General features: G+C 37.6%; 1 protein-coding gene across 1 annotated transcript in view; it reads right to left on the bottom strand.

Annotated features, from left to right (window-relative positions):
• Sec22a (SEC22 homolog A, vesicle trafficking protein) overlaps positions 1-16,508 on the bottom strand; it is a 63,072-nt gene that overhangs the window by 20,191 nt on the left and 26,373 nt on the right. The window contains 2 exon segments of the mRNA XM_085685502.2: positions 5,565-5,624; positions 5,626-5,681. Coding sequence (XP_085541628.1) covers positions 5,565-5,624; positions 5,626-5,681 — 116 coding nt within the window.

Genomic DNA, 16,508 nt, shown 5'->3' with positions numbered 1-16,508 from the left:
ATAGCAGGCACCCACTATTACAGTCACACAAGACCACTTCACAACTCTGATAATCTCAGACAGCTGCATCTCTTCCCAATCAGCAACTACAGGTCTATAGGTCTGCCTCTTGCAGAAAGTGTCCACTATGTAGTTTTTCGGGCTAGCTGCTTTCATCAGGCAATATGCACCTAAGGAGGTCTCCATGCACTTAAGAGGACAGCCATTTCTTCTATTACTAAATGTTAGTCCACTGTATGAATTACTACCATTTACCATTCATCTTTCACAATTGCTTCCTTAAAATTATGATTAAGTTGATATCACATGTTGAAAGTGCTCCACTTACCTGGTTAGAGACACTTAAGAGCACTGTTGCTACATGATAGAGTAAAGCTATGTTTAGCTCTGTGAGAAACAGCCCAACTGTTTTCCAGAGTGGCTGTAACATTTTGTACTCCCAACTTAGCAGCAAATGAGAGTTCCTTGTTCCACATCCTCATCAGCATTGGGAAGTGTCAGCTATCTGGGCTGGGGGCAGGTTCTAACAGGTGTTTAGTGGCATCACCTTGTAAATTTGTGGTTCCTTGATGGCATACGATATCTAGTATTTTTTTTTTTTACATGCCTGTCATCTGCAGCATCTTCTGTGGTGAGGTTGTTTACTGATCTTTAGATCATTGTCAGTGGGTTGATTTGCATTCTTAGTTTTGAGTTTGAGGTGTTCTTTGTGTGTTTTAGAATTACCATCTCCCCTCCTTAAAGATTTCTTTCCATTTATGTGCAAGTGAATGTATATCATGAGCATGCAGGTGCTCTTGGAGGCCAAAAGAGGGTGTCAGATCCCTTGGAACTGGAGTTATAGTTGTGAGACACCCAGGATAGGTGCTGGGAACCGAACTGGGTCCTCCAGAAGAGAAATAGTAATAGACTCTCTTCACTGGTGAGCCAAATCAAGCCTTATAAGGTCAAGGCCTTTATCAGAAGAGGCTTGCAAGTATCTTTTCCTAGCCTGTGGCTTTTTTCATTTTCTTGATTCACAGAACAGACTTCGTCAGGTTTTAATGACATTTAGCAGCCTATTTTTCTTTTCAACACTTTTGGTGCTATACTTAAAACTCATTTTCAGACTCAGGGGTCACACAGCTTTTTCCTTCTGCTACTTTTTAAGTTTTGTTCTTTTTGTTTAGTTCCATGACCCATTCTGATTTCCTGTTTATTCCTTGGCATGTGGTTTTCCAGTTGTTCCAGAACCAAGTTAAAATGACTGATCTGTCTCCATTGATTTGCTTTTGCTTCTTTACCAAAGATCAGGGAGCTCTATGGATGTACGTTTATCTCTAGGCTCTTAATTCTGTCACAGTAATCTACTGCTTATTCCTTTGCCAATATCATACCGTCTTAATTACTGTAGTTTACAATAAGTCCTTAAAGTTGGACAATGTGAGCTCCCACTTTTGTTTTTCATCAGTACCGTGTAGAACATTCTGGGTATGAAATAGTAAAAAATAGTCTGCTCCTCGCACAGGGTTCCTAAAACCCTTAAAAGGTGCTAGAAAAATCTTTTGCTCCGATTAGTCCTTGGCACCAGTTCTGTCACAGATTCCCTAAGATCTTTCTAATTTCTTGAGTTATAGAAGAATTTGAGCCAGAATTCCCACCTCTTGGAATTTCTTGTATAAGGAGAACTTCTAGGTTGGTGAGCATCTCAACATGTGAGGAAATGTGGGCAAATCCAGCCCCACAGGGACAGAAGCCCATGTCCAGAGCTTTCCCAACCTCTCCCTATGTAGTTCTTAATCCATCTGTATCCTTTGAAATACTCTTTATAATTAATCATAGCTGAGTCCAAAAACTATTCCACCAAATCTTGCTCCAAAAGAGAGTTGTACAAACCTCCAACTTATAGCCAGCTATTCGTCTTTACAATCTGGTCATACGACTGGCACCTGAAGAAAGGGTTGGCCCATAAAACCGAGCCCTTAGCACGTGAGTTCTGTCCTAACTCCAAGTAGACAGTATTAAAACTGAACTAAATTGGCCAGGCAGTGGTGGCACATGCCATTAATCCCAGAACTTGGGAGGCAGAGGCAGACGGATCTCTGTGAGTTCGATGCCAGCCTGGTCTACAATAGCTAGTTCCAGGATAGGCACCAAAACTACACAGAGAAACCTGGTCAAAAAAAGAAAAAAAACAAAACCTGAACTAAATTGTAGGACACCTAAATGGAATTGGAGAATTGTTCGCTATGGAAAGACCTACCACTCCTCTGGTGGCAGAAGTGAAATTTTGAGTTTTGTTGATGAGAATATAGAACAAAAGCATTTTTGTTCTTTTCTACATATTAGGCCTTTCGTTTTTCCATATAAACTTTGCAATCACTTTATGGAATCCACAAAGTAACTTTCTGGGATTTTGACAGGGATTGTGTTTAATCTATGTATTAGGGCAGAAAGAACCAACAGCTCAACAATATTGAGTTTTCCTCTCTAATGTGGAATCTCTGTCCATTTATTTAATCTTCGATTTCTTGGGTCAGAGTTTATAATATACTTTATATCATTCCTGTGAGTGTTTTATATTTATTTGTAAGTACTTTTTTTAGTACTTTCAATTCTCAATTGTTTGCTGCTGGAATTTAAGAAATTTTTATACAGTACAAGCGCCCTCCAGCATACAACTATACTCCCATCACAGTTTCAGGAGCTTGTTGTTGTTCTTGGGAGTCATTATACAGCTAATCATGTCATCTGCAAACTTATCTTTTCCTTCCATATGTCTTTTTTTCCTTTGCATCTTACTGCATCAGCTAGGATTCAAGTGTGATGTTAACTAGAAGAGGTCAGAGGAGGTGTCTTCATCCTATTTCTGTCTTAGGGGGAAAGTATCTAGTTCCTTGTCACTAAAGGTGTTAGCTGAAAATTCCTGGTTTGCTCCAAGCTATGTTTTGGGGTTTTTTGTTTTGCTTTTTTTTTTTTTCAATCATGGATGAAGGTTTTTTGGATTTTGTCAAATGCCTTTCTGGATCTATTGATGTGATCTTATTATTATTATTTCTCCTTTAGATTGTTGAAGTAGTAGCAGTAATTGATTTCAAATATTAAATCAGCATTGCACACCTGAGATAAATTCCACTTGGTTGTTATATAATTATTTTATTTGTTATTATAGTTTTGATTTATTAATATATTGCTAAAGATCTCTGCATCTGCATTCAAGAAAGATAAATTGTCTGTGAAGTTGTCTTTTAAAAATATAAACAAGGTGAGAAATCTCAGCACAAAGCATCAATTACATCTAAGTAGTAAATAGTTTGATCAGATTATTCTTCTAAAACCTAAAATTGCATCACTGCAATCAGACAAGTGTATTACTGATTAGAAAGAGAACACAGAACAATTAGCAATGAAGAGAAGCTTAAGTCAGTTGCAGCATTTCAAAAGCATTACAGACTATAGTACACAAAAACTTCCTTTAGTTTTTCAGTTACAAACCAGAAGAGGAAGAAGGAGAGACTCAGCTCCAGAAAAGAAAGGACAAGATAACTGAGAGCACGAAGGAGATCAAAGTCACCTTTAATAGGCTGTGCCAGAGCGCTAGCCTTGATAGGCTCTGAGCTTAGCTCCTGCAGCTTCCATATGATTCAGTCACGAAGTAAACAAGGTTTGTGATGGGAAAGCTTTCTCTACCTAGGGCTACTCTAGCTAGAAAAGTTAACTCTTCACACCCTACCCCACGTTTTTTCTATACATCAATAAAATGGTTTCCAAAGATGTCTTTATTAATAAATATTAGCCTTTTCAGTCAGCAGTTTCCAAAGTGCCCATATTTCTTGTCATTGACAGTTTGGCTGGCTGGCTGAAAACAAAACTTCTGCTGGAATAAATCCATCCTTGCAGAAGTGTAGTGCACCATGCCCGTCTGCACTCTATGCACTACCATACAGTTTGTAAACCGGGCAAGGGGCTGGAGATTGAAACACACAAAGACTCACAGACACACAGACAAGTGTCATCCTTGAAACAAGAATGCCCCCTTTATTGTGTTCCAGGGCAGCTTATATAGGATCCTTAACTGATAGCCATGCCCCAGCCAAACCCACCAGAAACCACTCCCCTGCCATCAGGAACTCCTGAGGGTCTCGTGCTCAGACCAGCTGCAAGCATTACAAGTTGTTTATCAGAAATTCAGGATCTAGGGGGTTCACAGTTCCCAACACAGAGGGATGGGACAGAAGGCAGAGGAACGACAACCAGAATCCTATGCCTAAAAGGGGGCAGAAGCTTTACCTGTGAGTTAACTGTTTGGAAGAAAATCTTTTAGGAACCATGATGTCATCTCTTTTCAGTTGGCTTTAGGTAGCTGAACACAGAGGACATGGAGAATGGTTCCATAAACCTAGCAGGGGTAAGCAGGTTTTTATAGATAGTATTCTGAACTTAATGCTACACACAGACACACAGAGAAAGAGAGAGAGATAGAGAGAGAGAAAAGGTTTTTATAAATGGTTTCCTGAACTTAGGGCTGGAAAGACAGAGAGAGTGAGTGAGAGTGAGAGTGAGACAGAGAGAGAGAGAGAGAGAGGAGAGAGAGAGAGAGAGAGAGAGAGAGAGAGAGCAGGTTTTTATAAATGGACCTCCTGAACTTAATGGTGAATAGACAGACAGACAGGCATGCATTCATGCACCAGAGACAGAGAGAGAACTCTGATTTATAATGTGATATATCAAGAACTCTTGGGAAAATAGAGAATGGGAACAAAGGAAAAGACAACTGTGCATCTAAAACATGATGGACTTAGACAGTTTGGTAGCTAAAGGCCTGGAATATGAAGTGCCTGAAGAAACCAGTGTCCCTGCTGCTAACTAGGCAGCTCAGGTTTGAAAAGGCCACTGAGCAGAAGGGAAAGCAGCAGCACTTACTAAGGAACACCCAGGAGCAGTGTCCATGTGGACTGTCTTCCTGCCCCCACTTTCCTCTTCCTCTTGCTCCTCCAAGACCGGCTCACCATCTCTCCTCACCTCTTCTGAATCACAATAATCTCTCCTCTTCTTGCTCTAAGAACTTAGTTATTACTCCCATATGTCTTTGCCTATCAAATTCAACTTTAAGCTGTGATAATGCAGGGTTCATGCTACATAGCTAGATGTTCCCCAGTGCCTGTCAACAATGCCTCTAAATGAGTGGACAATAAGGGAACATGTCAACCAGAAGTCAGTACTTCTTGGGTAGTGGATGCTTTTGTGGGTTTTGTTTTGTTTTGTTTTTTGTTTTTGTTTTTTTTGTTTTGAGACAGGGCTTCATTACACAACCAAGCTGGCCTAGAACTCACTATGTGGTTTCAGCTGGCCTCAGATTTATAGCCCTCCTGCTTCAGCCTCCCACGGGCCAGGATTACAGGCATACCTACCACACCTGTTACACTAACCATGCTTTTGAAAGAAGGTATCAAAGGGCAGGTATAAGAACACAGATTTTTGAGCTTGTGTTGTAAATTATACTAAGTCCTAATCCAATTCAAATCAACTAAGTAACAAGAAGAATGAATAGACAGTCACCTGACACTGCAAAAATAGCACAGTACCTGCAGGAGGCTTTCTATGGCGTGAAAGCCTCGAATTAAGTTCAGAGCTCCACATAAGAGGACTAAGGATAAACGCCACGATCCCTGACAGACTTGCTGGTTCCAGTCGTTGATGTGCTGGAAGAGAAAAAAAAATAGTTAGAAATGAATACCAGCATCTCATGCTAGCTAAGCTTATGTCAACCCAATTTCACTGTTCAACTTGGATTTACTGAAAGTAAATAACTTTAAAGAATATACCTTACTAATTAAATAGATCCCAGTCTCCCAAGACAGGGTTTCTCTGTGTAGCCCTGGCTGTTCTGGAACTCACTCTGCAGACCTCAGCTACAGAGATCTGACTGGCTTCAACTCAGAGATCTACCTGCCTCTGCTTCATAGTGCTGGGATTAAAGGTGTGTGCCACCATACACAGCTTAAATATTCTTTCTAAAATGAAAAATGTTTGAGAACATAAAAGTCCCATTCTCAAGTCAAATGGAACTAATATTGTTTTTCTACATTTTAATAATGCCCCTAACTTCTATTTTTGATAAGAAATCCTATGTATGGAATACCCACATCTGTCAGTAAATAACTTGGGGGAACTTACTAGCAAAAAAATGTGTACAATTTGCAATTTGGTACAAGTATTTTCACAAGATGACTTTGCTTGGAGAGTCAATGTGAAGCTCCTATGCTTTCTGAAAATGCTTAGACAGCATTCTATAAAGATAAATATAGCTTGCTTTTAGGAAAGCCCGTGTATTTGGGACAGAAGACTACAGACACCACTGACTGTATGTAAAAGCTTATACATAATCACCACCCAAGCTCTTCAATAGAGTGCAGTCTTGCAGCTAGGAAGACTGGGCTCTTGGTCTCTTGAAGGTAAAAGTGACTAAAATAAAACTACACCAGAACCAAACCAGCTGCATATATTGCCATTTCATCTTTAAAAGCATTCCCTTAACTTTCAGGCTTCAACAAAGTAAAATCTTTTGTTATACAATCATTTCCCTTCATGATCATTTTACAATTATTAGGATTTACAATTGTGACTAAATGAAATCACAAACTAAACACATAATCAGTAGACTTCAAAAAGGACAGTGCTGAAGAGGACATCAGAACCACATTTTCATTACTTTATTTAAACTACTGAAGTGTAAAAACCCAACAATGAAGTTAATGAGGCAGAACATTAATAAAGGAAACGCTCAGATCTTTGCAAATTATATTCAGCCATCACAGCAGAAAAGATTCCCATAAGAGTTAATAAAAACCCAAAAACCTACATCTCATGAACTATTCTTCAGGATCAGCAGAAAGTACTAATCTAGAATAACAGTCATAATTTCTTCTTTGCCCATGTCTAGTCTTTCAATAAACTCCCTTGAGATTCTACTGTGAAAACAGAAAACCAAATGTCGTTGTGTAGTATTGATACCATGGTCTTTCAGCAGTGAGAAAAAAGTCACACTAGTCATATTTTGGAGCATCTGTCCCTCCTGGTCCATCCTTTCTCAGAAAGAGGGAAACTGGACTCTCATAAAAAGCAAATGGGCTTTAGGAATAAAACCAACTGACAACTGAATAATTATCAAATATAGTTATCAAATCACACTTCCATATGAAACAAGGTACCTCATTAAAAAAAACCACAAAAGTGAAAATTAAAGCTTTACATGGTCAAGTCAGGTGTGTTCAAAGGAAATCTGATACCATTTCATGTGTTGATGGCAATGTATTTAAGAAATAAACAAGCCAATATACATTATTAAGTTTCTAACACCTGCCTTTTAGCCTCAGGACATGTGTTTTATAATAATAGTATACCATTTATGAATTCATCATTTCAAAAAAGGTATTTTTAAAGGGTAAAAGCAAGTGCTAAACCTCTTTTAATGAAGACAAGGAAAGCACTGTGCACAAGGGCAGGCTGGCACAGTGCCCATTTACTGTGGGCAAGAAATTCTAATGTGTTGACTTCCCTGCTTCATCCTCACCCCTTTCCCGGGACCTATGACTAGTTTTTCAAGAAGAGTTATCAAGCAAACTTTATTCTTCAAACACAAGAGGATGGCATCACAGAAGGGCACTTTCCCCGTTTGAGAAACAAAGGAGGTACTTAACCACATTGTAATGTATATTTACTGTGTGCTATCTGTTACTTGTAGTGAGGAGCTGCGGGCAGGCCTGCTTTTCATCCTGCACAGCTCCCACACAGCTAGCTTAGCCCCGGAAATAACAACACACAAATTGTACTCATTTAAACACTGCCTGGCCCATTATCTCTAGAGAGTTAGTTACTGGCTAACTCTCATATCTTGATTAACCCATTTCTAATAATCTGTGTAGCACCACGAGGTGGTGGCTTACCGGGAAAGATTCAGCATGTCTGACCTGGTGGCTGGCTAAATGGCGTCTGCCTCATTGTCCTCTTCCCAGCATTCTGTTCTGTTTACTCCGCCTACCTAATTTTCTGTCCTATCAAAGGGCCAAGGCAGTCTCTTTATTAACCAATGAAAATAACACATAGACAGAAGGCCCACCTACATCAGCTACTTCAGTGAAACAGATTCTAGATCTGCTGTAACCCAAGAAAAGTTTGTGGCATACTCAGTTTGGCACTAGGCCAGGAACTAGCATATAGCATATATCTGAGCCATGACAAATGAGGGGCTATGCAGGAATAACATAGATTTTTGTTTGTTTGTTTCCTGAAGCCAGGTTGTATCAAGCAAACGGCTTTCTCATTTTCTACTGTCAGATGTGCAGAGAATCAAAGACATCTGCGGTAGGGGTGGAGGTCTAGAAGGAATTATGTGGCTAATGGTACCTACAGACAGACCAGGAAACAAAAAATGCAAAAAAAAAAAAAAAGGCATCCAATCTATTGTCTAAGAGATGCTTGTTGACACTGTAAGGCAGTTTCAGAAGCAAAGTTGAAGGCAAAATTCAGACAGCGAGAAGTGAAATAACTGGTGATGCTGAACTAAGAGCATGGGTGTGTGTTTTTGTGTCAAAGTAGATAGTACGGATGGAAGATTAACACAAAACAGGATTGAGAGAGCCATTCTCACACAATGTGTATGGGGAAGTAAGACAGTTTAGAAAGGCTGAAACAGAAAAAAGAAGAAGAAAAAAGGGGAAAGCAGAGTAGCAGCCATTGTGAAGACTTGCAAAGACAGTGGACTAAACCACAGTCCCTCTGCTCAATATCAGAGTGCACAAGTTACATCATTGAAGAAAGCCAATACCTGTTATGTCCCTTAGTAAACATTACTCCCTAGAGTACAACATAATATACTAACTTGATGACACACCTTCCTAATCACAATGAGTCTTTTTTTTCCTTCCTTGCCCCTCATTTTTTATGACTTACTTATTTTATGCATGAGTGTTCTATCTGCTATGTACAACTTTATGCCAGAAGAGGGCACCAGATTCCACTAGTGATGGTCGTTAGCCACCATGTGGTTGCTGGGTAATGAACTCAGGACCTCTGGAAGAGCAGTCAATGGTCTTAACCGCTGATTCATGTCTCTAGTGTCCCCCCCCCCACTTTTTTTTTTAGAGAGGGATTCACCATGCGGCCCACACTGGCCTCAAACTCATGATTCCCCTGACTCAATCCAATCTCCTGATTGCTAGCATTATAGGCATTTGCTATTTACAATTCCTGGTCAGTCTTGTACTTTTTTTTTATTAGATTATATTCTTATTCCCATCTTGAAAGTGTTTACTAATTTTATAAAATGCCTCCACAATGATTAGCACAAAAATTCATAGAAAACTATTGGGCAAAATAGAGTAATATTTTATGGCAACTGATAAGTTGTCTATAAAATTTTCAAAATGGATGAAGATTAAAGGGATGTCAGAAACTGAAGGAATCTGTGACTTTTTAAAAGGAAAAAGTAGAAACGGAATAAATTTTAAAAGACTAACATTAAATATGGTAAGGGTATGGAGTAATGGCCTGCTTTTAGCTCAAATACCCTATAGCTGCCTCTCTGTCCCAGAGATCAGGCCACGCCCCCATGAGGTTTTTTTTTTTTATCTCTAGAACAAAGAGTCAAGAAAGTAAGCTATCCTGTATCCTGTAGCCTTGCAGCTCTTTGCTTCAGGTGTCAGTTTATAGCCCTATCTAGTGCCTGCCTCCATAATTCTGCCACTTGTCTGGGCCCAGCTAGATCACGGCTACGAAGCTTCCCTATTCTCCTGAAAAGGAGTCAAACTTGTTTGTTCTTGGGAACAGAAGAGTATACTTCTCACGTCAGGATCCCTATTATGCTATCCATGGCAGCCATCTTTCCTAAGGAAATACCTCTCAGGATTTAAAGGGAAATTTCTCTGTCTCCTTCTCTCTCTCCCCTTTAAGGCCCCATTATGCTATTTATGGCCATGATGATACATTTCTCCTAATTTCTATCCTACTTCAAAGCTGAGTCATGGCTGCCCATGGTTGAGGTTCTCCTATTAAAGCTCATTCTGAAAAGTATTTCTGTGTCAGCTCTTTTCTAAGTTATAACAGTTACTTGTGGGAATGTAAAATGGAACAAATACTTCAAATCCATGAGTTTCTTAAAGATTGAAGCAACTAACCCTCTGATCCAGAAGTGCTGCTCCTGATATTTACTCAAGGGAAATAAAAACAGGTCAACAAAAATATCTAGCTTTTCTTACAGTAAGCAAAATCTGAAAACAAGTAATGTCCATCAACAATAAATATCCTATAATATATTCACACAAAAAGTTTGCAGACATGTTATACATATATATATAACATTACATTAAGAAGCTATATACAAGAGCCATATAATAATCCTATTAAATAATATTCTAGAATGAGTAAAATTAAGATAAAAAAGTCACAACAGTGATTGTCTGGAAAAAGGCAAACTGAGGAAATATTTGAGAGGAGATGAAAATGTTTAAACAATGCATTATCATGTCTTTTTATTCTGTATTTCTGAAGGTTTGACATTTTGGGACTTTGCTCTCTTAGAACTAGATGACAAACAATTTACTCTAGTGAATCTTTTTCTTGCCAACAACTAACCTTGATCTTCACATCCCACCATCTTCTCTATTTGGCCCTCATACTCAGGGTCACTAATTTCTTGCCCAATCATCCCAGGGTCAGACATCAAGTAGACACAGACTATGCCCCAATGCCCAGATTATTCAAATTAGCCATTCCCAAACCAGTCTTCTCCAGTCCCTCTCTAGAAAACCACAGCAAAGGTTCCTGCTCATATTTTCCCTTTCCATTCCTTAAGGATTACAGTATTTTTAGTGTCTTTCAATGACAGTCATTCTCAGGATCAACAGCATAGTTGAATAAAATATTAAGACATCCGTTTTAAAATATTTATGCCTATAAAGGAATTTTTTTCTTTAAAACAAAAGAACTATAGAAATAAATTATCAAGTGACTGAATAAAAATACATAAAGAGCAGATAAAATAAAGACGGAAAAAACATCAATACAGTTGCTTAGTTGCATAAAAGGTACGTGAGGATTGGTTACACTAGTCTGCTTAACATCCATATATCTGAAATTTTTCATAGGAAGACATTTTTTAAAAGACAAAGAAAAAGCAAGATTTGCTACTTCATTTAACAAGACCACTCACTCCATTATGAACAGATTTCAATAACTATGGCAAGACACTTATATATGACATTACATTAAGAAGCTGTATACAAGAGCCAGACCATAGGGAGAAAGAATCAAAGGATTTCAAAGAAAAGTCAGGAAATGTTTTTAAAGTGATTTAAAAATCACTATTCCAAAGTAGGGGGAAAGCTTGAAAACTAAATTTTAGTTAGAGGTTCTCCTCCCCAATAAAAGAAACCTGTATTTCAACTTGAGGGTTACAGAAAATATTATGTAGACTCAGTCTGAATTAAAATGAATTTTAAAGTTAATTTTAAAGTGAGCTCTAGTTTTAAGTTACTCTTTCTTAAAACAATTTAAACCAATTCCAGTTTCTTCTCCCGTTCTCCTAGTGTCTGGTATTGAATGATTCAGCATGGCAATGTGGTCTAAGTCCAGAGAGAACTTCTTCTAGAGGTCAGTAGTACAAAGGGTTTCTAACAGAGTCTACCTTTAGGTAGGTCAAGTTGGAAACCCACCTCAAATTAAGACCATCACCCTAAGTCCTGAGTACATGTATTAATGTGCAACACCCGAAGCAATAGCTACTGCTGGACCCATCCAGTTAGGATTATCATAGAAGATGGGCCAACAGAAGGATGTTTTGAAGTTTTTCCATTCAAATACCATTAAGCAACTAATCAGTCTCCTGAGTTAACTGCAATGACTAGTGGTGCCACCTAAGGTTTAAGAACCCATGGTGGTAATCCCAATTAAACAGTGATTTCTGTGTTGGAGAGATTCCGTGGTTAAGTACTAGCTGCTCTTGCAGAAGACCAGAGTTTAATTCCCAGCACCCACATGGCAGCTCACATAATCTGTAACTAAGTTCCAGATGCTCCAATACTCTCTTCTGACCTCCTCAGGCACCAGGCAGACATGAGGAACACAAATATACATGCAGGTAAAATCCGCATACATATTTTAAAAAAATAATATTAAAATTAAAAAAACAACCCACCAAAACAGTGATTTCCATTTAACATTCCTGCCTGGGTCTCCACAATGGCTGTCTTAAAGAATAACTTTTTTTTATAAGTTCCGATTGTAAGTGCTTTTCACTTTGTAGCTGAAGATGACTCTGAAATTCTGACCACCCCCAACCTCTACTTCTGGTTTATTTGGTGCTGGGGACTCTATCACCTAAGTTAGGGTTCAGCTCCACAAGAGCTTTTCTAGATGTGATCTCTCGCTAGTACTCATCAATCCATTCTCTTACAAGTAGACAGGTATTTGGTAAATGTTTTTCTCTGTCCTTATAAACAGAAGAAATAGAAGTATTTTGTTTCTACTGCAGTACATTAACCATGCCATCATTAGATTAATCTATATCAGGGGCTAGCAAACTATGACCCATAAACCAAATTCATAACACTTCATTTACATATTGTCTATACAATTTTTATGCATTACACCAGAAGAGTTACATCAGACCTGTATAGCCTTTAGGAATCTAAAATGTGTGGTATATACCCCTTTGTAGAAAAAGTTTACTGGCCCTTGGCTCACAAAGATCTAGTATATTAATACCCATGTGCATTATTTTGGTATACATTATTGCTCTCATGGTGATAGTACTTGAAAAACAGACAGTAGTATATGACTTGGGTTAGATACCTTAATACACATGTGTGCTAGACAATGGAAAATAACTACAATTATAGAAGAACATCACCTCAGTCAGTTGCTGGTGATCAAAGATTTAGAACATACTGGCAATAAGAATCAAGTTTATGCACCTGGAAATTGGTACCACTAAGAAAAGATACACTGATTTTTTTAGATTTCAAAGACATTTCTACATTTCTGCACACGTACTGAGTCACTGTTTACTGAATGACAACAGTTGAGGGCCCAGAGAAACAGAGGATCTAGAATGCATTACATGACACCATGGGCTCAATGCAATAGTGTGCAAAATAATCCTGGAAGGCAGGAATGATACTAAGAAACCCAACAAAATACTATTAAGAAGATCTTGGTTACAAAGCAATGGATGGTCTTTTGGCAAGGAACTGTTTCCACTTTGAAAACTGTTTCTTAGCTTGCTAGTCATGGTAGAACTCAACTACCCAATGGTGAAATAATAGTTTTATACTATAAAGCCAAAAGCAATCACAAAAACAAATTAAAGACAGTGAAGAACAGAAAATGAATTTCAAAAATGAAGGCAGCTAGAGACAAAAGGTAATCAAAACTGATAAGACAAAGGGAAAATATCAAGAGATGGCTTATTAGTAATTAGTAATCCTGCACTTCCAAAGGGTCCAAGTTTAGTTTCCAACATCCACACTGAGCAGATCACTAATTAATTGCCTATAACTACAGTTCCTAGGAATCTGACACCCTCTTCTGGACTCTCAAGTACCACATACATGTGAACAGTTATTGAGAGACACATAAATAAAAATAAAATAAAAAGTTGTCAAAATGATAGATTAAAACCCAATGGTTTCAATAATGACATTAATTGTAAATGACCTAAATATCTAATTTTTAAAAAGCCAAGAAATTAGATTTTTTTAAGGATGCAACCAAATGATACCTATAAATACCACCTTATTTCCCTACCCCGTGAGAAAAACAGTTTATTTGATTAAACAAAAATAAAATGTGCATAGGAACAATTTCTGTTTTGTTTTGTTTTGTTTTCGAGACAGGGTTTCTCTGTAGCTTTGGAGCCTGTCCTGGAACTAGCTCTTTTAGACCAGGCTGACCTCGAACTCATGTTTCATGTTGCTAGAAACATGAAAAACACTGCAGAATGGTTATTTAAAGAAAATATGTTTCAGTCACCAGCAATAATATTCAGCCAGTGTGCTCTGAGATAGCCTTAAGATACGACCTGAGCTTGTAAGTTAATACAATCATTAAAAGGAGGTCTAAGACCATGTGGAATCACAAAAACACTTAGAATCATTGCTGGTTAGATGATGATCAAACACTGTTCACTAGGCTGCTTGTTAACCCATAAAACCAATTTTAAAAGTAGACATTATTAAGGTATTTCTTCACTGTGACATTTATAAACTCAACTCCCAGTTATTCCAGTGGTCTTCAGGGTACTCTCATCCAGGTAGACCAGAAGGTTACTGGTGAAGTACAGAGGTAGAAAGACTTAACAGTACAGTATTTCCTGATAATGTGCTTCTCAAACTTATCAATTATTTAACAAACAAGAAATGGGGCACACAACAAATGTTAAAGTGTTGCTTCTAGTAGGAAGAACAAATCAAAACAAAGAGCAATAAACATGTCACCAGTCACTGTAGAAAAGTGATGGCTGCACCATGGTGACTGATATCCTGCTGGGTGCAGACAGCTTCAAATACAAGCAACAAGTCAGATTCTAATTGCCTTCAAGTACCTGATGCTCCTCACTAGACCTTTAGGGTTTCCACTGAAAGGGCACTAAACCACCACATAAACATAAGGACACAGAGAAAAACAGACAACAGATGGAACTGATGAAGCTCTAATATGAATTTTAATGTAGTATCTATATTATAAAGATTTCAAAGTGTAATATACTCCTTGGTACAAAGAATTTCAAAATGATAAAGGAACCAATGCTTCAAACTACAAGCTTTAAACTACATTAATATAGGGGGCTGGAGAGATGGTTCAGTAGTTATGAGCATTTGTTGCTCTTGCAGAGGAAGCAGGTTCAGTTCCCAGCACCCACATGGAGGCTCACAACCATCCATAACTCCAGTTCTTGGGGATCCAATGCTGTCCACTGTGGGTATTAAGTATGCACATGGTGCACAAACATCCATACAGGCAAAACACTCATACATATAATATAAAGAAATAAATCTTTAAAAAATACATAATATGAAAACTGATCACCCTAAAATAAGATATACATTCAGAAGAGATTGCAATACCCATTTCTCTAAGGATGGATGAAGCAAACAGCAAGTCTGAAAAGACACAACAGATTGTAACAATATCATCTATCTTGACCTAAGTAACATTTACAGAATATACCACTAACAACAGAGTATGCACTTTTAGCAGAAAAGAATGATTAACAATGGGCTAGTTTCTTGGGAATAAATCACGTCTCAATAAATTTTAAAATATCCAAATCAAATAAAGTTTGTTCTCTGAACACAATGTAATTAAGTTAAAAATCAGTAGAGATCTGAAAATGCCTAAATAAAACTACACGATACATTTTTAAATAATTCAGGAGTCAAAAAAGTCAAAAGGAAATTTTAAAAGTATTTTAAGCAGAATGAAAAAAAAATGCAGTATGTTAAAAATCTATGGGATGTAGCTAAAGTAGTACTGAGAATGAGATAGATAGCAGCAAGTGCTTGTTTTAGAAAAGAAGATCCCAAGTAAATTGCTCCAAATCTCAGAAAACAAGAGCATAGGAACCCAAGGTAAGCAGAAAATGGGAAGCAATAAGCAGAACATGTCAATAAAATAGAAAATAAAACATCAATGAAAGTAAAATGCTGATTCTTTAAAAAAATCAATAAAAGTGATCAGTTTTTATGTACTGGGAGAAAAGAGCAAAAGAAAAATTATCAATATCAGAAATGAGAAAAATGACATAATTCTAATTCTACGGAAAATAAAGGGATAAAGAAACATGGATTATACATCAAAACTCCATAACCTGAAAAAAATAAACAGATTTCTTTAAAAATAAGCTACAAATGCTCACTAAGAAAAACAGACAAGCTGAGTATCCCTGGCCCTAGTAAAGAAACTGATTTAAATCTACCCTAGACAAAGGTATTTGAGGTTCCACTGCTGGGTCCTACAGAACACTTTCGAAAAACATAAAAGAGGAGGGAGCACCCACCAGTGTATTTTCTCATGTTGGCTTTGCCAAGATAGTCAAAGCAAGCGTAAATAAAAAAAGGAAAATTAGAAATCAACTCCCTCAGTAAGACACATATAAAATATCAAAACTTTAGTAAATTGAACCTGATAGCATATAAAAAGCATAACACATCATGATCATGGGGAATTTAACATAGAAATTAAAGATTTGTTTAAAAACTGAAAAGAAATTAATGCAATTTTCCAGAAAACAAATTTGAAAAATCACATAAACAATGCAGTCAAAACATCCAACAGACAGTAGTGGATGGTCTGTCGTCCCCTCAAATTCTGTAGAGTCTCTATTTTAAGTTGTGGGGTTGTCTTTTAAATTAATTCTGATAGAGCCTTTCGAATGTATATTAAATAAGTACAGTGGGTATTTTGCCTGCATGTTTGTCATTTACATGCCTGGTTCCCAAGGATGTCAGAAAAGGGTATCAGATCCACTGAAT

Source organism: Myodes glareolus, chromosome 2 (assembly GCF_982192425.1).
Source record: "Myodes glareolus chromosome 2, mMyoGla1.1, whole genome shotgun sequence".
In the NCBI taxonomy this organism is placed as follows: Eukaryota; Metazoa; Chordata; class Mammalia; order Rodentia; family Cricetidae; genus Myodes; species Myodes glareolus.
This window is presented reverse-complemented; position numbering and strand designations above follow the sequence as displayed.